At 41.5% G+C, this 23,187-nt stretch overlaps 1 protein-coding gene and 1 long non-coding RNA gene across 2 annotated transcripts; both read right to left on the minus strand.

Moving 5' to 3' along the window:
* Positions 1-294: 294 nt before the first annotated feature.
* LOC115578600 (major histocompatibility complex class I-related gene protein-like) lies at positions 295-17,475 on the minus strand (the record flags this gene model as incomplete). The annotated part of the gene is made up of 4 exons (XM_030411646.1): positions 16,967-17,475; positions 13,945-14,205; positions 13,276-13,554; positions 295-563 (listed from the first exon to the last, which is right to left on the minus strand). Coding segments are annotated over exons 1-4 (858 nt in total), but the record flags the coding sequence as incomplete, so codon positions are not given.
* On the minus strand, positions 742-2,223 carry LOC115578610 (uncharacterized). Its single transcript, XR_003983492.1, has 3 exons — positions 2,168-2,223; positions 1,993-2,040; positions 742-994 (listed from the first exon to the last, which is right to left on the minus strand). It is a non-coding gene; the product is annotated as an uncharacterized LOC115578610 (long non-coding RNA).
* Positions 17,476-23,187: the final 5,712 nt, after the last annotated feature.

Below are 23,187 nucleotides of genomic sequence, written 5' to 3' on the forward strand. Positions count from 1 at the left end.
TTTTCATTCTGCAACCTGAATAAAAGAAAAACACAAATTAAAATAGTGAAATCTTTCCTTTTTCTCTCTCACCTTTCTTCTTTTTGTAAACGATGAATCCAGCAGCACCGATGAGAATGAGAGCAAGAACAACCACTGCAGCAGTGACGAGGACGGTCATGTTACTGGGCTTCACTGTTGAATACAATGATAGTTTATTATTACTGTTTTGTTGTTGTTCCCATGCACTCCCCTTCAGCACCCTCTGATCTCACTCTTACTTTCGTTGGTTCTGATCCGATCTTTCTCCAGTTTGGTGATGATGTCCTCGTTCACACCAGAGAGCTGAAACACACAGTCGTACCTCGTCCAGTCTTCAGGTGTGACTGATGAAAGGTTCAGGTCAACACTCATCTGGAAGGTTCCATCGTGGTTGGGGAGGATCTCTCCGTGGTCCACCTCCTCATGAAGCTCCTCTCCATCTTTCCTCCAGACGAGTGAGGCTCTGTGAGGGTAGAAACCTGTAGCGAGGCAGCTGACTGGAGAGGAGGGAGTCTTCTGGAGGAGAGACACTGAGGGAAGCTCTGGAGAGGAAAGAGAGAGATATTAAAGAGGAGAGAGAGGAAAAGAAACAAGGTAAAAGAAAGATGAAGAAATTACATTCTGAATTAATAACAGATGTGAAAGTGATTTCGAATATTTCACTAAAAAAAGACCACGCCATCGTTGAGTGTAAAGGTAATTTTATCTAATTGATGGAAGGCTTGATAAGGGTAGGGAGAAAGGGTTCGAGGTAGGTGGATGAAGGAAGGGAGGAGAGGGGATCGTCTACGGTTGTAGAGTTTCTGGTCCATCTAGGATCAGGCAGTTTGAGACTCAGAGGGGTCAGTCGATGAGCACGCATCTTGATTTGTGCTGCTTTATTACCCCTCCAGAGTTCCTGTGCTGGAACGGCTGGTGTCCATGTCTTCTTGCTGTGGGACAGCGATGTCGAAAGCTGGCCTGCTTAGTGGTCCTGTGGAGGAGTATAAAGGAGAAGTAGAGGGTCTGGGGAGGAGGATTGTGAGAACTTGAGACGAACGGGAGAAAAGGCTTAGGCTTGCCTATATAGGTCTGCATGGCTGAATGGATTGGAAAGGCACAGGTGTTGCATTAAAGGGGCCCAGGTGGTTTTGGTTAGATGGCTCAAGTGGCAAATTAGCCAGGAGAGGCATGATCTAGTTTCTGAACTTAAGTTATTATTACTTCATATGCCAAGAAAATGTATTGGATATATTTTGTTGCTTAACATCTGCAAAACTTTCAAAATATTAAAAATGATGCATCATATACATCCTTTTTTACTTGCTAGCCGACTTCATCTGCACTATTTTGTTACAATACTATGTTTGTTGGCACATCACTGCTGCAAACTGTTGATCAGGGGAATAGTGTGAAACCAGCAGCAGGATGTGAATCATGTCATGTGCTTGTGACAGTTTGTAATAGTGTCGGTCGACTAAATCTTGATTTTTAAAAAAGCAGGAGGACAGTGTTGATGGAGGCCAAGTAATGTGCTCCATGTATCCAGACCACAGTGTAATAATGACAGGGTACATAACAACACATCTGCTACACAGCATCCACATGATCTGTTTACAGACAGAGGAGGGAACTACACCACCACTAAAGACACTCACTACAGTCAGAGAAGAACAATGTCTGTCTGTTCTTATGATTCACAGTCAGGTCGTCAATCACAGTGTCAATGTTCAGTGGAACTATTTCTATTGTGAAACACTGAAACTGTAAAATCACTTTCCTTAAACTAACTGTGACATCACAGTCTGAGCTTTGATGGTGAGTGATGTCACCCAAAGATGTCTGTGATTGGTCAGGACTAAAACAAATGTAACCACGACAAAAAAGCTGATGTCAGACAGGTTGGATTAATAATACAATGACAGTTCAGTCTGAGCAGCCTATATGAAGATCACTGTGTCTAATAAACTACATCAGGTCAGGTGATCCTACCTGTTCTCAGAATGTTCTTCAAATCCTCCACATACGTCTTCAGACAGTCTGGACAAAAATGAGTTAAAGTTAGGTTAGAGTTTCCTCTTAAAAATGGATCAGCTTCCAATATTGGTTTGGCGATGACAGCCTCAGGTCTTAGAGAGATCCATGTAAATGTATTTGGATCCAGTACCATGAAGTCTTCTCCATCATAACCATACTGAGCGAAACCTTTGACCTCTTCAGTCTCATCATCCCACTCACAGCCTCCTGTCTCTTGTAAAACATGGACACCTGAGACAGAGACAGAGACTGTAATTAACACTGATTCACAGATGAAACATTCAGTCCACTTGAATATTTCCGAGTTTAGTTTCACTTTTGTTTAAACTTGATCAGACTTTTTTAACTGACTCATACTGACTTCATCATATTTCTGAGTGGTGATGATGAGTGTGTGTTCATACTGAATGGAGGCTGTTTGTTCTGCACATTACATTTAAAAAAAATTTGTATTTTGATCCTTTGCAGCAAACACACACACTTCATATCATATTCATATTTTCTCTTAGCATCATATTTATGATTAGTATTATTGTGTGTTATGTGTAAAATGATGTTAGAGTTTGAACTGATTGGTATCTTGAGGCCCTGGGTCACTTTACAGCTAAGATGCAGAACAGAAAAAAGTTAAACAGGCTATAACATGTTACATACTGTACCTCCACTTTGGTTGTAGAGACTCATCAAACTGTCAGTGAAGGCTTTGAAGGTGTTTGGCCAAACCTGGAAACATTTTTTTCTGTACCACTCCAACTGCTCAGGATACTTTGTGAAAAATGATTTAGCAATGTCATGTTTTACGTCGACCTTTTTGTTGCTGTCGCAGGACCCAATCAGAAGTTCATCAACTTCTAATGTTGCCACAAGTTCTGGGATGTTTGGGATTCCAGTTGATGCAGTTATGAAATACTTCAGGGAGTGTAGCACTGCAGGACAAACAAAGGAGTTTATAAATAACACTAATCAAAAATATGATGCTTAGAGAAAATATAAATATGATATGAAGTGTGTGTTTGCTACGAAGGAGCAAAATACACACGTTTTAAATGCAGAACAAACAGCCTCCATTCAGTATGAACACACATTCATCAACACCACTCCGAAATATGATGAAGTCAGTATGATTCAGTTAAAACAGTCAACAAAAGTGAAACTAAACTCGGAGGAAAGAGTCGAGTGGACTGTGAAGTTTAAAGAGTTTAAAGGTTTAAAATGTGATCTTACCTGGTGATGAAACGTGACAGAAGAGAAGCAACAACAATAACGTTCTCATCTTGATTTGATGAAGACGAGTGAGTGAAGGACCGAGCTGGATCAGCTGTTTCCTGTTGTTTGTCCTGGCAGAGGGAGGAGAGAGAGTTTCTGGCCCACGTTTCACGGACTGAGTGAATGCTGAAGTCCGACACAATAACAACAATAGATCAGACCGCCTGCATGTGACCCGGTCCTGACCGACACCTCTCACATAGTCCTTATACTAAAGCTGCAGTCTGGAGTTTTAAGGAAAAAAACAGACTTAGCCAGAATATTTGAATGAAACAGCTCCCAGGTCAGTTCTTCTCTCTCACTGCTGAGCTGCATTCAAAGCACCGCCCCACAGAGGAGCCTGACGCGCACGCGCAGGTTTGTAACCACGGCAACAGAGGACACCAGAAAACCAAGATGTCACATTCAAAAGTCAACAACAACATAAGCCTTGATAGTTCTATTTCTGATCAATACAACTAAATTACAATGACGAGTGCCTCATGCAGATCACACTAGGAACCTTCACAATAGCAATAGTTTTTGTACTGGTTCACTTGGTACCAGTGATGGTGCGCATGCATGAGCTAATAAAGAAATAACCGTTGAACCCGCAGGTCAGGATACTCACCCGAACCACGGAGAAGCGATCCAGCAGTTTCCTCCAAAACCTCTTCCCAGAGGCAGCGAATTGACCAGAGACCCGTCCTGAGGTTCGCTTCTGTCCTGAGGCTCGGTCCATCACCGACTCCTCCGTCCTGCAGCAGCCGTGTCAACTTCCAACGCCGTCTCTAGATTAGCAGTTAGCGATGCTAACCGTTAGCAACAGTCCCATCTTGTCTTCAGTTAGCGCCAGTAACGAGCCCTCACTTCTAAAACACGCTCAGTTACACTTTTAACAAAATAATCAAACACTTGCACAAACTTCCGGTTGATAACAGTAAATAATACTTTTCAATAAAGTTATTTTAAAGTTTGCTCGGACTTCCCCGCAGCTCTTTCTCTCATTTCCCTCGGTTTCCCTCTAGTCCCGCCCCTCTAACAATCCGACCGGTTAATCCCCAATAACACCGAAAATGATTGACACCTGCCCACATCAGAACACTTTACCAACTGAAGTAAATGTAATAAACCCATATAAACAAATTAGCACTACAAAGAGACTCTTTCTATATAATTATATATAATTACAGTACAGTTGTAGATGTTAATGAAGGGTGAGCACCAAACAGTCCAGAATCACACAGAAACAGATGATATTGATTATTAAGAGAAATATTAACATTTAATCATATTCTCTCAGGGCACCTAGGTATTTAAGTCATTTCTCTGATTGTTGCTTGTACATTTCATCTGTGTTAACTAATTTTTGCTTTGTTGATATTTTTAAATTGATTTGTACACATGCAGGACACATAAAACTTGCAGACGTTGGCCTGGTGAATAAAAGTTATGTTACGTCTTTCCATACCAACTTCATTTAGTGTACGACCTTAATGAAGAAACGCTTCTACCCAAATGATGTGCACATTTGTTTATTTGTTGTTTGTATTTAAATAGTATCCAGAGATGATGATTATTGGCACACTTTACAGGGCTCATGGCGAGGGTAAGCAATTCTTTAAAAAGTCTGTAAATGAGGTGAAAATACAGATTTTAGGATTTAGGAACAAAATATATCCTGTTTGAAATAAAAACATTTAGATTTAAACTTTAGAATGGAGTGTCCTTTGATGTCCTTTGATGTTCTGAAATGTTCTAGAATGTTCCAACACTAAGCAGTACTCGGTGGTTATAGCTGTGAACATTTTAAATGACTATTTCTAACAAACTCAGAGACATGAGGAGCCACGAGAGCAACAAGGAGCTGAGCCAAGCTAGCAGCAGCCAAGAGGAGCAGCTGGAAGACACAAGAGTGGACGAGTTACATGATTAACATTCAAATATGTCATAGAGTGTCGTCACACTGAGAGAGAGAGAATTTGATTCACGGGAAAAGAGAAAAAGGAAAAAAAGGTGAGAGAGAGGTCTGATGAGTCGATGATTTTGTTGAAGGAGAGTCTGGTGATGAGACTTAGAGCTCTGATAGCAGAGGAGGAGCAGAGAGTCGCTGAAGACGAGAACACAACGATACATGTCCTTCAATCAGAGACACAGCCGGTGAGAAGAACCAGTAGTTTGAGATCATTGTGGAAAAGATTCACCGAGCTCTTCAAAACCTGACGAGTGGAGGACAGTGCCTCTGATGATGCTGTCGCAGCTGATAACTACGACTCAGTGGTTATAACTGTCACCTGAGTGGAGCGACCATGTTCTCTGGGTTTCTGTACAGGTTTATTCTCTGCCTGCTCCAGTTCACCCAACTAGCATTCACTGTAAAAGAAAACATAAATAAATAAATAACAAAAAACAATGTCCATGCTTGATCTTCCAATTTCCGGCCCCGCCACCAACCATTCCCTTCCTCTGTGTCGACTCCACCTTCAACTACTCCTGTAGCTGGAGCAAGAACATGTCGCCAATTCCACTCTTTATGGAACAGCATCTTACTTATCTCATATCTTGTCCTCATGTACATTTGTGTCACCACCTATAACTTATTCTACATCAGACAGTAGATAACACCATGATAACAATGATCCTTTGCACAGAGATGCCACTGAAATCATTCAGCAGCTCCTCGACTTCAACTGAACCAAAGTAGACAGAAATACCACAGAGCACATATATTCTACAAAGGTTTCAGTTTGGACAGAACCAGTCAAACCTGGATTCCTTAAAGTACCCAGTGTGTGTGAGATATTTATTTTATCCACTTGAAAGGGAATCAGGCTCCACAATACAAGTGTCACAGCCCTGTTTGTAATACTGTATATAATACCACTAAACAGCCGTTAGATGGCAGCAAAGACATGTATGAAATAGAGGCTAAGAGTTTCACAGCTGCCCGACCCAAAGCTCTGGTATTAGATGATCTGGGAATGAGACTCAATAATAAACTATGTTTCTCCAGAATCACGTGCTGCATGTTTGAAGTGGGCAGAGCTCTAATGGGGGAAAAACATGTGACATCACATATTTCCATGCACCTATCAGGAACAGGCTACAGGTTTTAGGTTGCTTGGTTGCTGTCAATCATGTAACTTGCTGCTACCAATTAACAATATTAATTAACATTGATTAAGATGAAGCAGACAGATTTCTAAGTATTACCATGTAGATGTTAGTGAAGGATGAGCAGCAAACAGTCAGGAATCACACAGAAACAGGTGATATTGATTATTAAGGGGAATTATATAGTAACATTTAATCATTTTCTCTCAGAGTTCCTCTGTGTTTAAGTCATTTCTATTATTGTTGTATGTTGCTTGTATATTTAATTGGTGTTAACCATCAGCTCAAATCACTGCTGTGAATAAACATGTTTCAACATGTATCTCACTCTGAGTCTCTCAGTCTCAGTTTGTTTCTCTTTCTTTCTAAACGTATCTTATGACCTCCTCACAGGTGAAGCGTTACAGGACATCAGTCAGTCAGCTGTTTAGTTGTCAGAAGGCTCCTTTAACAGAGATACTGGCTCTCTGTTTAATCTCTAACTTCAGTGTTCATGCTAAGCTAAACTAACCTTGTCTCGGAGCTAACTCTGCTCAGAGTTCACATTGATATCAATCTCCTCATTCAAATCCTCCGAGAATACTGAATGTTCAGGTAATATATCGAAGTGTCGTCACAAATGAGCATGTGGACCAAACTTGTTAAAATGTGAGATTTTATTGAAAAGACAAACATTAGCACAAAAACAAAGAACAACACATTTGAGTTTAACATTCATTCATGTTCATTCAGTCTCATAAGTTCATAGTTGTAAATGTGTCGATATACATCTCCCTCCTCTCTTCTCGAAGACATCTCACACAACATCTTGCCATTCCTCACCTCTCTGATCAACTCCTCCCTCACCTAAGACCTCATTCCAGCTCCTTTCAAGACAGCTACAGTAAATTCACTCCTAAAGAAACCCACCCTTTATTCAGCTAACTTCCCAAACTACAGACCTGTATCTCTTCTTTCATTGCTCTCTAAAACTCTGGAACATGCCGTCTACAACCAACTGTCCTCCTATCTTTCTCAAAACAACCTCCTTGACTCCTGTTAGTCAGGCTTCAGGACTGCCCACTCCACTGAGACGGCCCTCCTCACAGTGACTGAGTCACTCAGTGCCGCCAGAGCCTCATTCCGTTCCATCTAGTGTCCAACCGATAGGGATTTTTTGGCCCGATAACGATAGCCGATATTAGAGGGGGTGCAATCACCGATAGCCGATATGCAACCGATATAGTGAGTTTTTGAGCTGTAATGAAAACAGGCCTTGGATTGTGCATAGATTTTGCACGAATATGATTATGCAATAGTACAGTCACAGTGACAGAAGTACAGACAGATGCTTTCTTAAACCAATGTCTTTATTCAAGACTTTTAACATTTAACAGACTTTTTTTAAATGACATTTAACATTTGAACTTGTTCAGTCAATTTGTAAATAGAGAACCATTCATTTTACTGTGCTAATTCATATTTGCATGCAAAACAGACGGCACAGCGATCTCAGCTGCCTACAGCTGCTGTATTGTTGCTGTTGCTGTTATTGTTTTTAACAAAGACGAAAACAGCGCTTGATTGATGAAAGGCAAAGCCTGTGTGGCGCTGGCAGCGGCCACAAATAAGAGACACCAGTGTTGATGAGGAAGTGATGCAGCACACTCGTAGCCTTGATGTTAAATATGCCTGACGTTACTTAATTTATTGTGTTGTCGAACAGACATGGCCAACGTTTCGACCTGGAGGTCTTCATCATGGCAAAAGAACAAAGCAAAGTGACAAAGTTTAAATAGATGCAGGTGGCGAGTTGATGCAGTGGTTGTGTCCACACACCCGAGTTGGTTTATGTGACTAAAGGGGACATTTCGGCGCAGGAGGGAGCGGAGCGTGGATGCGATGTCCTTCAACCATGCACGGAAAAGGGGAATGATAGGAAAGGTTTTTCTAATTTATTGAAAACAATGCCCAGGTCAGCAATGCATGCCAAAAAACATGTTGTTCATTCGTCCCCTCCATAAACCAACCCAGCTGTGGACACACACAATCAAACCAAGCCAAAATGACGACGATAAAATAAAAGTGATCCCGTGTCGTGTCGGGGAGACTAGTGCTTTCTTGGTTCAATCCTGTTAGCATTGTATTTGTATTAAACTGTACCCTTCGGTGCTTTTTTGCAAACTTTAATAACGTATTCAATCAATCAGAAATTACTATAGCAAGCGTGTAGTGGGGAGCGTTCCGCGTTGTCTCACAAACATGGGGAAATGAACACAGGACAATCCAGTCCACAATTATACAGCAATAGCATGTCATGTGTTGGGCTGTTTTTACTGTTTTGCTGCTCAAACAGTCCGCTGGTTGATCGGCTGACTGATCAGGTGGTCGGGAGGTTTCATGGTGTAGAGTGGGGGAAGGACGTCACTGAAATGTGAGCTGAGCCAAAGTCTCTGGCTGAGCTCAGCGCGCCCCACTGGACAAAATAAATCAGTACACCAGCGGAAGCTTTTGTCATCTTCACACTTTTTTTTTCTATCGGCGCAACATTTCACCGATACGATAGAACCCCCGATAGAAATTGGGCCATTCTATCGGGCCCCGATATATTGGTGGCTGATAATCGGTCGGTCACTAGTTCCATCTGTCGTCGTTCTCCTTGACCAATCTTCTGCGTTTGACACAGTCAGCCACCAAATCCTCCTCTCCACTCTGGCTGAACTATGCATTGCTGCCTCTGCTCTAACCTGGTTCACATCATACCTGACAAATCGCACCTTTCAGGTCACATGGAATGGCTCCTTGTCCAAACCGTGCTTTCTGGAAACTGGTGTCCCTCAAGGCTCAGTACTAGGACCACTTCTGTTTTCATTATTCACTAGATAACCAGTCTCTGCAGCCACATCACATGGATTCTCTTACCACTGTTATGCAGACGACACCCAACTGTTCCTCTCTTTTCCCCCATCCTCCTCTAACACCCACATTGCAATGCGCATCTCGGAATGTGTAGCAGACATCTCAACTTGGACAGCTGCACATCACCTCAAAGTCAACTTTAGTAAAACTGAACTCCTCTTCATCCCGGGGAAAGACTGCCCTTGCATGAACCTGTCAGTCAGTGTCGAGGACACTACAGTATCGTCTTCATCAACTGTGAGGAATCTGGGCGTAATCCTCGACGACGGACTATCCTGCACCCCCAACATCACTGCTTTGGCCCGATGATGCAGATTTGCCCTCTACAACATCGGCAGGATCTGGTCTTTCCTCACAAAGGATGCAAAGCAACTCCTGGTCCAAGTGCTGGTCATCTACCGCCTGGACCACTGCAACTCGCTCTTGCATGGACTTGCAGCTTCTGCGACAAAACTGTTGCAGCGTATCCAGAATACTGCAGCGCGCCTTGTTTTGGATATACCCACATTGTCCCATGTGACCCCCCTCCTCATGGACCTCCACTGGCTTCCTGTTGCAGGTCGCATCCGATTCAAGACGATGGTACTGGCCTTCAAGGCCGTCAATGGAACTGCACCCATCTACTTCCAAACACTGGTCAGAGCACACACCCAGGCGCGAGCACTTTGCTCCATTACATCAGTTTGCCGGTGGTACCGCTGAGAGCAAACAAAGGTCGCTCAACAAAGTCACAACTCTTCTCTGTTTTGGAGCCTCAGTGGTGGAACAAAATCCCGCGAATTACAGTAATTCATACATACATTCATACACTGACGGCAGTGAATACAATGCAAGGTGCCGACCAGCACATCAGGAGCAGTTTGGGTCTCAGTATCTTGCCTGAGGACACTTTGACATCCAGACCAGCTGCTCAGAGAGCTCTGTGCTGTTGTCAGGAGCTGCAGGTCAGAAACAAACATCCTGGATTGAACTTTTATAAACAATGAATACAGGAAAGGAAAAAGTGTTGAAAATGTTAATCTGCACAATATTGTGAAACATTTTTAATCTAAAACATGAAGTGTGAGTCAGATCAGCTGAAATAGAACCAAAGTAAGTTTTACTTACAAGATGGAGGGCTGATGGCTGAAATCAAAACAAGACAAATAATTTCAGACACAGTTGTAAATGCCAGATTATCTTTAGTCACTTTATTCCTCTCTTCTACTCACTCAGACTGAGTAGCTGTTTATACTCAGTCTGTTTAGTGCTGACTGTATTTACTTTCTCTGGTACTTGTTTTAATTTGCAATCTGAATAAAAGAAATCAACTCAAAGACTGAAATCAAAGTAGTGAAATCTTTCCTTTTTCTCTCTCACCTTTCTTCCTTTTGTAAACGATGAATCCAGCAGCACCGATGAGAATGAGAGCAAGAACAACCACTGCAGCAGTGACGAGGACGGTCATGTTACTGGGCTTCACTGTTGAATACAATAAATTAAGACTGGAGCAGATGAAGCAGGTTAGAACAAATGAAAGGTCCCATATTATACTGTTTTTCATCAATATCAGAGAGAGCCCTTCCTGTTGCGTCACTCTCAGGGAGGGGAAGCCCCTTGGACTAACTGGTAGCATGCGCTAATGTTTATGGTGGATGTATATATATATGTATCGCTATGGCTCGCGGAGATTTTTCTTTCAATCATACCAGTTTGACCCAGAATCGGACCCAGATGGAGAGGCTCCTGAAGAAATTCAGATTCTGTGGCTGCAGCAGGACGTTTCAGAATGGTTAGTGTGTCTGAATAATGTTAGTTTGTTCGTATGTGTTGTTACAGTTACTGCCGTGTAGCTTATGGCTAAAAGCTAGTGAAAGCTGTGTTTGTTTTCAACACAGTCTCTAAACTCTTGGACAGTGTTCACATCGCCTCTGTCTCCAGTCTGCACGTTTCCAGACTTTTACTGTGACAACCAAGCTCCCTTGTAATATTATTAACATCAAACTCCCTTCAAACGCCATTGCATAGGGGACCGAAGCGGAGCTAACTAGTTAGTCGATTTCCAGCTGACTTCACCATACTCGTCGACAACTGTAAATACTATCAAACCGCGGCGACACTTATCGGTGGCTCGGGTGCAGTTGCTGGGTCCGGTATGGTTGAGACTGATGCTTTAACGAGGGTCAGTGTCGAGGCAAAGCCAGCTTTGTACTGACCCTCGTTACTGAAGCAGTCCGATGTAAAGTGGTTAGCACACACATACAAGCTAACACGAACCGCAGCCGGCACGTTGTCATTAAAAATGAAACGCAACCATTGTTTCTTCTGTTATTCTGTATCTGGGACAGGATATAGGCACTTATGTTGATTTATACAACCAACAACAGAGTAGAGTAATTGGAGCGTCTTTTTTTTTGTAGTTTTTGCAACTCAGTGTAGCACAGTTAAGTTTTCAGCCTTTTGGTTTTCCCTCGTTGAGAGTGGTCTTTTGTTTTGCGTAATTTTCATAGTGTATTTATTTATTCTTAAGATAAGTGTAGACCTTATGCATTTCTTCCATGATTTTCTCTTCTTTGTTTTCTTGTGTTTTGTCCTCGTCTGTTCAGGCGAGTCTAGGTTTTCACAGCCTGTTGTGTTGTCACCCATTCTGAAGAGAATTCTAAAAACCATCAAAATAAAAGCCTGTCAACACTGTTTACTGACTGCATCTGAGTCCTCCATTTTACCCAGGTCTGACAACTGCATGGACACACCGAACTTCACCTCGGGGACGAACGCCCCCCTCTCATATATCTCCTATCACCGCACAGAGGAGGCTGGCCTATGATAATGACTCCTTTCGTTATGTAAGGACAGGAGCAGAATTTGAACAGCCTGTAGGAGCGCCATTTTACCAGTGGGTGGGCTGCAGAGACCATGCAGTAATGGCTTGTTTTCATCATTCTGGGAGTTGGCAGGCTCTGGGAGGACCAGTTTATATATGTAGAGAGCAAAAAAAGCGTGTTTTTCATAATATGGGACCTTTAAACCAATTAATACGTTTATTTTTGGTATTTTTTTCATGACTAATTCCCATGCACTCCCCTTCAGCACCCTCTGATCTCACTCTTACCCCAGTTGGTTCTGATCCGATCTTTCTCCAATTTGGTGATGATGTCCTCCTTCACACCAGAGAGCTGAAACACACAGTCGTACCTCGTCCAGTCTTCAGGTGTGACTGATGAAAGGTTCAGGTCAACACTCATCTGGAAGGTTCCATCGTGGTTGGGGAGGATCTCTCCGTGGTCCACCTCCTCATGAAGCTCCTCTCCATCTTTCCTCCAGACGAGTGAGGCTCTGTGAGGGTAGAAACCTGTAGCGAGGCAGCTGACTGGAGAGGAGGGAGTCTTCTGGAGGAGAAACACTGAGGGAAGCTCTGGAGAGGAAAGAGAGAGATATTAAAGAGGAGAGAGAGGAAAAGAAACAAGGTAAAAGAAAGATGAAGAAATTATATTTGGAATCAATAACAGAAGGTGTGAAAGTGTTGATGGTGGTCAAGTAATGTGCTCCATGTATCCAGACCACAGTGTAATAATGACAGGGTACATAACAACACATCTGCTACACAGCCTCCACATGATCTGTATACAGACAGAGGAGGGAACTACACCACCACTAAAGACACTCACTACAGTCAGAGAAGAACAATGTCTGTCTGTTCTTATGATTCACAGTCAGGTTGTCAATCACAGTGTCAATGTCCAGTGGAACTATTTCTATTGTGAAACACTGAAACTGTAAAATCACTTTCCTTAAACTAACTGTGACATCACAGTCTGAGCTTTGATGGTGAGTGATGTCACCCAAAGATGTCTGCGATTGGTCAGGATTAAAACAAATGTAAGCACTACAAAAAAGCTGATGTCAGACAGGTTGGATTAATAATACAATGACAGTTCAGTCTGAGCAGCCTATATGAAGATCACTGTGTCTAATAAACTACATCAGGTCAGGTGATTCTACCTGTTCTCAGCAGAAAGCTCCTCCCATAGTCCACAAACTTCTTCAGCTGCTCAGGAAAAATCTGAGTCAAAACAGTCTTAAAGTTTTCTCTTAAGTATGTTTTTGTGTACCACATCATTGAGATGTTGACAGCCTCAGGTTTTAGAGCGATCCATGTAAATGTTTTCGGATCCAATTCCAAGAGGTCTTCTCCATCATAACCATACTGAGAGAAACCTTTGACCTCTTCAGTCTCATCATCCCAGTCACAGCCCTCCACCTTCTGTAAAACATGGACACCTGAGACAGAGACTGTAATTAACACTGATTCACAGATGAAACATTCAGTGGAAAGATGATCTTAAAAACATTGTACATTGTGTGATGACTGCTGTTTTTTTAGTCGTGTGGTCATGAATCAGATTATTATCATTAGTTTGTGTTTAACAGCTTCAGCAACAAGTCTAACTAGCAGCTGATTAATGTTGACATGATGAATGACAGGTAGTGGCTGGACCACTGAAGACAAACTGATATGATGGTTTACTTTACATGAATCTCTATTTCAGGTTATGTGTAAAATGATGTTAGAGTTTGAACTGATTGGTATCTTGAGGCCCTGGGTCACTTTACAACTAAGATGCAGAACAGTAAAAAGTTAAACAGGCTATAACATGTTACATACTGTACCTCCACTTTGGTTGTAGAGACTCATCAAACTGTTTGTGCGGGGTCTGAAGATCGGCAACACAGCAAGACATTCTTGTTTGTACCACTCCAACTGCTCAGGATACTTTATGATGAATGATTCAGCAACATCCTTTACATGCAGGCCTTTGTTGCTGTCACAGGACCCCATCAGAAGTTCATCAATTACTACTGTTGTCACAACCTCTGGGAAGTTTGGGATTCCAGTTGATGCAGTTATGAAATGCTTCAGGGAGTGTAGCACTGCAGGACAAACAAAGGTGCTTATAAATAACACAAATCATGAATATGAAGCTAAGTGAAAATATAAATTTGATATGAAGTGTGTGTGTTTGCTGCAAAGGATCAAAATGCAAAAAAGTTTTAAATGTAATGTGCAGAACAAACAGCCTCCATTCAGTATGAACACACACTCAGAAATATGATGAAGTCAGTATGATTCAGTTAAAACAGTCTGATCAAGTTGAAACAGGTATGTAATCAGTAATGGGCAATAATGAGTAATAAGTTTAGTCAGAATACATTTTATCACAGAAAATACAAAAACACATGGCTTTATAGTCGATATAACTTTACTGCCACAACAATGAACTGTGATGCCATCAACTATTCATTCATCCAGAGGAATCAGGAACATCTAAAAGTCATTTTGGATATTGTACTGTTTTGTGTCGAGCAGGACTTCCCCCCACGTGGACACAGGGGAAAATACAGACGCTCTTAATGATGAAAACTTTATTGTACAGTTCAAGCAAACCACTGTGACTTGACCCATCTCTGTGTGTTTGATTTAGTTTTGACAGCCATTGTGTCAGGAAACAAGAGAGGTGTGCATGTGATTCTGAAACAATCTTTTCCTCGAGCCGTGAACGTCCACTGTCACTCTCACAGACTGAATTTGGTGTCTCTCAGCACGTTAGCACATTCTTTGATACAGTGAACAACATGAACAGTTTCATGAGAGAAAGCAGCAGACATGCAGGTTTGTGGAAGTGCAAAAAGAGCTCCATCCAGGACACCGTGCTCGGAACGTGAGCGATCTGTGGACAGACGCTGGAGCTCTGAATCTGGAGCAGTGAGCAGAATTGTGACGTTACTCAATGTAATATGAGAAGTGTTTGCAGAGTGTGTTGAAAGCAGAGGTCAAACAAAGGTTGAGGCTCAGTCCCTGCTGTAACAACTACAAACAAATCAGTTTAGATTTTTACATGTTACATTTGGGAAATTATTTAAGTTGAACAATTTTGACACACAGGGTTTACAAAGCCAAAGATTATCAGTTTCTGAGTGCATTGACCTAACTGAGGGACTAAAAGACAGCCATGCTCAGTTTAGAGACAATTCAGAGTGTGATTTTGAAGTTATGAAGCTAACAGAACAGCTGATGCAGAAAAATGAAATCAAGAGCTGAGACCAGAGAGAGACGAATTGTTGGATCTGTGCCCACAACTAGTTTGGGAAAAGCAACAAGTGTGCAAAATAATGATGACACGACTCAAACACATCTGGAATGATGATCTGACAGACAGCTGACAGAGCTGGACTCTTGTTTCCAGGAGGATCAGTACAGTCCAAGACATTTACACAGAAGAACTCTCTGTGAACCCGTGTGATCACTATCTCATCTCAGTTGAGATGCGTTGTTTGTAGGTTGTAGCTTAAGGCATGAGGAATGAGAGATCGACAGTGATAGGACGAGATAGTGCTGGGCAGGTCGTCTCACAGGAAGCCAGTTGGGACGTGTCTGCTGCTGCCCAAGGTAGATATATTAAATGGGGCTGTGACTAATATTCTGCTATGTGCACCACTTAAAATGAAAACAGATGCAGAAATACAGATGTGAGTAGGAAGATGCATTCCTGCAGTGTCAGGACCAACAAAACCCAAACAGCAGTCTCACAGCTCTTTGTATCTGAAGCATCTCCTGAAGCTGATACAGGAAGTTTCTTAATCACTTCTATGATGGAACATGTCGTTCTATTCAGATTATATTTAATCTCTGGCTGTATTTATTAGCAAGTAAATGAATCACATAACAAACAAAGGACTGATTTCCTGGTTAAATGTCAGTCTCTGAGGTGGGCGTGTCCTCATGTGGACTGGCCTCAATAGAAGGCTGTGTGATGCATAAACACTGATTGATTTAAATATGAATCAATATAAATGCATTGCCCTAAATGTGAAGAAAATACACAACTATCATATGTTATTAAATAATGATTCATCACTCTGAACAACTGCATCCTTCAGTACTAATGAATTAACAGTTAAAATGTCGAAAATAAATAATGTTTTACTGAACATATTTTTCTCAGATGTATGAAGAGGCTGTTTGTGTGACTACTTTTCATATATAAGACAGCTGAAAATTATTTTAGACAATTCTGAGGGAATATTATCAATACAACATCAATATATCATCAACAGATATTAATACAATCAGGAAACAGTTCAATATAACATTGATGGTATCATTCACGAGTTCATCAAAAACAACTGAGCTGATCAATACTGAAGCTACAGTAACTGTGATGAATACAAAAGGAAATGTTCCATATGTGACTTCTGTCTGATGTTTGCTGTCATGCAGCATTTTAACACCTTCTCTGCTGTTTGGTTTTGTCTTCATCACTTTGTGCAGTAAAGTGGTTAATGAACAGTGTTGTGTGCTGTAGAGACGATGTGCTGCTCTTTCTGTGGGAGCAAATATGTTTTAGTCTGAATCAGGATGTAACAGACAGGTTTTAGTTGTGTCAGCCTTTATAGACTGAACTCTTCTGGTTGTTTCATGTTGTACAAGCAATGTTGTTTGCTCTAAAAAAAGGACAAACTAAGTCTTTCTAAGTCTTTCTTTCTTTTGGGAAAATATGTTCCACATCATTCTGCACTGACCCACCCAAAGTACGGTTTCTGCTGCTCCACTGAAAGTGAAACTAAACTCGGAGGAAAGAGTCGAGTGGACTGTGAAGTTTAAAGAGTTTAAAGGTTTAAAATGTGATCTTACCTGGTGATGAAACGTGACAGAAGAGAAGCAACAACAATAACGTTCTCATCTTGATTTGATGAAGACGAGTGAGTGAAGGACCGAGCTGGATCAGCTGTTTCCTGTTGTTTGTCCTCGCAGAGAGAAGTGAAAGTGTTTCTGTCCTGAGAACAACATAATCCAGACCGCCTCCAAGTGATCCAGTCCTCACCAACACCCCTCACATACAGTAACGTATTAGAAAGGAATAAATACTAACTGTGAAAAAACCCCTTATCTTCAAAAACACCACAGCGCCCAAGGATCAGCTCCTCCAGTGAACTCACTTCGTTTTTTCAAATGTTCACTGTTGTTTATCCTGGCAGAAGTTTCGTGGACCACGTGACTGATGAAGTCCGACACTTCATAAGGACAAAAGTCCAAAGTTCAGACCGCCTCCAAGTGATCCAGTCCTCACCAACAGCCCTCATATACAGCAAAGTGTTAACAGTGAACAATACAGTTAGTTCGGCAAAGTCATTATATTAAAACAGACCAGACCACAGAGCCAGGATCAGCTTCTCCAGTGAACTCACTCACTTTGTTTTTCATATAACTATGGTGATAAAGAAAACAACAAAACAAAAAAAGAAGTAAAAACCAGGACTGAACAGATTCAGAATCAGAGACTGGGTCTGTCCTGACTGCAGGTTGGTGGATGATTCCCACATTGTTTCTCTCCCCTGTGAAGAGCTCTGATTCAGTACATCCTGACCCAGTCATGGGCATCCAGGAATTTGGCCCTGCCAGGAGAAATCAGCATTATTATTACTGTAATCATATCACTATCTTGCAGCATCAGTGCATGGAATATCACTTTATTGTGGGCTGATAGAAAAAAAAGAATCAGCTCCCTATTTTTACAACAATATGGTCTAAGTCCTCCCTCTGCTGGTGATCTGACAGACAGCAGTAACTTAACATGACTCCAGAAACAGCTGAAAAGCAGCATGACGTAACAAACAGCTGAGTTTGTTTAATTCAAGTAATTCAAGTTCATTCTTTCAGCTCATTCATTATTAAATACAGAGCAGCTGGAAGTTCATGTTTCTTCCTCTCCTTTTTACTTACTAGATCCTAACAGCACACACACTGATTCTTTTTCTATTTGAATTTAATTTTCATTTGCACCTTATTAAATGTGCGTGCTTGATGGTTCTGTGCAGGAGAAGAGAACTAACAGAATGTTTCTGACCTTTCAGCTGCTGTCAACAGACTGAATCCAGAAACATGACTGACAAACACACCGCCCTGCTCACAGAGACGTCATGAGGAACAACAGATACAACGACAAGAAAACAGAAGTATTCACTCCTCTACAGCTGCTTTAATTTAGTTTAAAGTACATTTCATTTTCTGGTGTTCAAATCATAAATAAATAACAAAGTACAAAACAAACGTTGACTCAGAATAATCCAAAGACTTTGCTGCTGATGTTTTGGTAACTTCTTAATATAAAAATGATCAAACTTTATTTTGCTTGTATTTTTATTTAATCTGTGACAGCAGCTTGTGTTGAAATCACAAACACGTATGTTAAACCTGGTTTATAATAAGGAAAAAATATAATTTTCTATACAGTATTTTACAGTGATTTATAATATTTAAAGTTATTTCATGATGTCTTTTCTCTTCAAACTCTCAGTGCATCAATATAATATTCTTTTAAATATGGCTACAGAAATATCATACTATATATACTTTTTTTGATTAAATACAAGAAGCTGAAAGTAAAGTTATGTTTTCTGTTGAATTTCTGTAAATACTGAATGCATGTAAAGTCTGATTCACTTGCACTCCTTCATTTCTTTTGTACTGATGTCTGTTTTTTAATAAAAAGCTCTTTATGTAAATACATGTAAATCCTCTGTGTGTCTGTAGTTACTGTGACATGAATAGGACCTGAGAACTTCCACATTAATGTCACACTGCTGGTTTGATACATAAGGATGAAGGTAAACCTTTAAAAGAGAAACACGAGTACATAAAACACACATTGATAGAAACATCTGCTGTGTTGAGACTTTATCTCATGTGAACCTCCTGTGAACCTGCGTCCTCATATAAGGGACGTCACATTTTGGGTTTTCTGCACCTTAAACTTCACTCTGCTTTACTCAGACCTGTTGTTCTCATTCTTGGACACCTGTTTCTGCCATCTAGTGGTCACAAAGGCACAATACATTAATGAGAGCAGAAGCAGTCCCAGCCGGTTCAGTTGAGGTTGTAATGGCCGTGATGCTCAGCTCTGTGAGGTTGATGTGGGGAGACCAGTTATCCTGGCAGCTGTGTTGGTTCTGTATGTGAGTCTGGCCCGGTTCTTAACAGAACATGTTGAAGAAGCAGGTGGAACAGTACAGTAGGATGGGCTGGATGATATTCAGCTACAACAGCAGGAGGAGTCTTTATTGATTTTGATGTTTTTATCATTATATGATACACCTACAGGGCATATTTCTCTGTCAGGAGCAGACAGGTTGTTGAATGCATAATGTGTAATCATGTTAATGTTTGAATGCTCCGCTATGTTCACCAGCTCGTCTCTAACTGTGTCTGTCTGCTGTTTGGTGCAGAGCAGATAGTGTACAGTGTTTGTTTTCTTTGTCAGCTGTTATTTCTCTCTGAGCTCGTCTCTACAACGGACACATTTCACATGATTTGATCGCTCATTAATATAAAGTACTGAGAAGTTCAGTTTCACATACTAAACCTGAAACCAACACTGAGGAAATACTTTACACTAGTGGTGTTTCTCAGCCTAATGAAAGTCATGACACAGTTTCCTAAAGTACATTGTGATTGTTTATTGACAGAATGAGTGTGAGAAGAAACCGGAGCACCTGGAGAAAACCCACAAACACACAGAGAGAATGAGCAGACTTCATGCAGGTTGGATGTTGATGCTGTCTTCATTCTCGTGGCAGGAGGTTCACACTGAAAGTCTGATTTGAAGATGTGACTCCTCGACTTCTTGATGTCTTGACCACATCATGCAGGAGTAGACCATCTCGTCGACAAAGTTCTCACTTGTAGAAGCCGAGGCTTCATCACTTGACGACTAAATTCCTGAAGTTATTCTATAAATGTAAAGTGTAAAAGTATTTATATTTTTAAACATGTTGTGAAGTAAACATGGTGCTGGTAGGTGTGGCTTGTCTACACAGACATACACAAAAATAGCTCCACAACTATCAGGTGAGTTTACATGATCTTGGTCTCAGTGGATAGTTCAGATCTCAGAGAATGTGTCCCCATGTACATTTGTATCACCACCTATAACTTATTCTACATCAGACAGTAGATAACACCATGATAACAATGATCCTTTGCACAGAGATGTCACTGAAATCATTCAGCAGCTCCTCGACTTCAACTGAACCAAAGTAGACAGAAATACCACAGAGCACATATATTCTACAAAGGTTTCAGTTTGGACAGAACCAGTCAAACCTGGATTCCTTAAAGTACCCAGTGTGTGTGAGATATTTATTTTATCCACTTGAAAGGGAATCAGGCTCCACAATACAAGTGTCACAGCCCTGTTTGTAATACTGTATATAATACCACTAAACAGCCGTTAGATGGCAGCAAAGACATGTATGAAATAGAGGCTGAGAGTTTCACAGCTGCCCGACCCAAAGCTCTGGTATTTGATGACCTGGGAATGAGACTCAACAATCAACTATGTTTCTCCAGAATCACGTGCTGCATGTTTGAAGTGGGCAGAGCTCTAATGGGGGAAAAACATGTGACATCACATATTTCCATGCACCTATCAGGAACAGGCTACAGGTTTTGGGTTGCTTGGTTGCTGTCAATCATGTAACAAGCTGCTACTAATTAACAATATTAATTAACATTGATTAAGATGAAGCAGGCAGATTTCTAAGTATTACCATGTAGATGTTAGTGAAGGATGAGCAGCAAACAGTCAGGAGTCACACAGAAACAGGTGATATTGATTATTTAGAGTATTATATAGTAACATTTAATCATTTTCTCTCAGGGTTCCTCTGTGTTTAAGTCATTTCTATTATTGTTGTATGTTGCCTGTGTATTTAATTTGTGTTAACCATCAGCTCAAATCACTACTGTTAATAAACATGTTTCAACATGTATCTCACTCTGAGTCTCTCAGTCTCAGTTTGTTTCTCTTTCTTTTTAAACGTATCTTATGACCTCCTCACAGGTGAAGCGTTACAGGACATCAGTCAGTCAGCTGTTTAGTTGTCAGAATGCTCCTTTAACAGAGATACTGGCTCTCTGTTTAATCTCTGACTTCAGAGTTAAGCTAAGCTAACCTTGTCTGGGAGCTAATTCTGCTCAGAGTTAACATTGATATCAATCTCCTCATTCAAGTCCTCTGTGAGAATACTGAATGTTCAGGTAATATATTGAAGTGTCGTCACAAATGAACATGTGGACCAAACTTGTTAAAATGTGAGGATTTTATTGAAAAGACAAACAAAACAAAGCACCAAAAGAAAAAAATGACACATTTGAGTTTAACATTCATTCATGTTCATCAGTGTAAAGGAATTTATATCTTTGGTCTCATAAGTTCATAGTCATACATTTGTCGATATACATCTCCCTCCTCCCTCCCCCAAGACATCTTGCCATTCCTCACCACCCTGATCAACTCCCCCCTCACTTCAGACCTTATTCCAGCTTCTTGCAAGACAGCCACTGTAAAGCCACTCCTAAAGAAACCCACCCTATATTCAGCTAACCTCCCAAACATTCCTTTCATTCCTTTCTAAAACCCTTGAATGCACCGTCTACAACCAACTGTCCTGCTATCTTTCTCAAAACGACCTCCATCAATCAGTCAGGCTTCAGGACTGCTCACTCCACTGAGACGGCCCTCCTCACAGTGACTGATTCACTCGCTGCCACCAGACCCTCATCTCGCTCGTCCGTCATCATTCTTCTCGACTTATCTTCTGTGTTTGACACAGTCAACCATCAAATCCTCCTCTCCACTCTGGCTGAACTGACTCTGCTCTAACCTGGTTCAATCATACTTGACAAATCGCACCTTTCAGGTCACATGGAATGGCTCCTTGTCCAAACTCTGAAACATGGATTCTCTTACCACTGTTATGCAGACGACACCCAACTGTTCCTCTCTTTACCCCCATCCTCCTCCAACACCCACGTTGCAATGCGCATCTCAGAATGTCAGACATCTTCACTTGGACAGCTGCGCATTACCTCAAAGTCAACCTTAGTAAAACTCTTAATGCTGGGGAAAGACTGCCCTTGCATGGACATGTCAGTCAGTGTGGAGTATTGTCTTCATCAACTGCGAGGATCCTGGGCATAATCCTCGACGACGGACTATCCTGCAACCCCAACATCACTGCTGTGGCCCGATCATCCAGATTTGCCCTCTACAACATCCACAGGATCCGGTCTTTCCTTAAAAAGGACGCAACGCAACTCCTGGTCCAAGCGCTGGTCATCTCCCATCTGGAGTACTGCAACTTCATCTTGGCTGGACTCAAAGCCTCTACGACAAAACTGGTGCAGCCTATCAAGAACACTGCAATGCACCTTGTTTTCAATCTACCCAAGGCCTTCAAGGCCGTCAATGCAACTGCACCCATCTACCTCCAAACACTGGTCAGAGCACACGTGCCAGCACAATCCCTTTGCTCCACTACATCAGTTGGCCGATGGTACCGCCATCACTGAGAGCCAACAAAGGTCGCTCAGCAAAGTCGTGACTCTTCGCTGTTCTGGTGCCTCAGTGGTGGAATCAACTCCTGACCAAGGTCATGACAGCAGAGTCACTCATCATCTTCCACAAAAGACTCCAGACTCACTTTTTCAGAAACAACCTCGACCTCGAATAGCATGACCCCCTCCCACCCCCCTACCTCCCACTCTGCTCACCACTCATACGAGAGACGCACTGGCTCCATGATAGACCAAACTCCATATTCTCCATCTATAGAGTGGTACAGCAATAACATATTTTTGAAGGCTAACCCTGAAGTTAGCATCACCCTGGTTCCCTCCACAAGAAGTCTACGGGATTTTTGAGTTACATTTTAGAATATCGCGGAAAATAACCTCTGTGACAAACACAAGATTATGATTCTTACATGTTTTGCTTGTAACTAAAGTCTGGTCAAACGCTGTCCCCTGATTGTTTTGAGTATGAATTCGACAGAAAACAACAATTTATAAAACAA

The sequence above is a fragment of the Sparus aurata genome, chromosome 3, assembly GCF_900880675.1.
Source record: "Sparus aurata chromosome 3, fSpaAur1.1, whole genome shotgun sequence".
Lineage (NCBI taxonomy): Eukaryota > Metazoa > Chordata > Actinopteri > Spariformes > Sparidae > Sparus > Sparus aurata.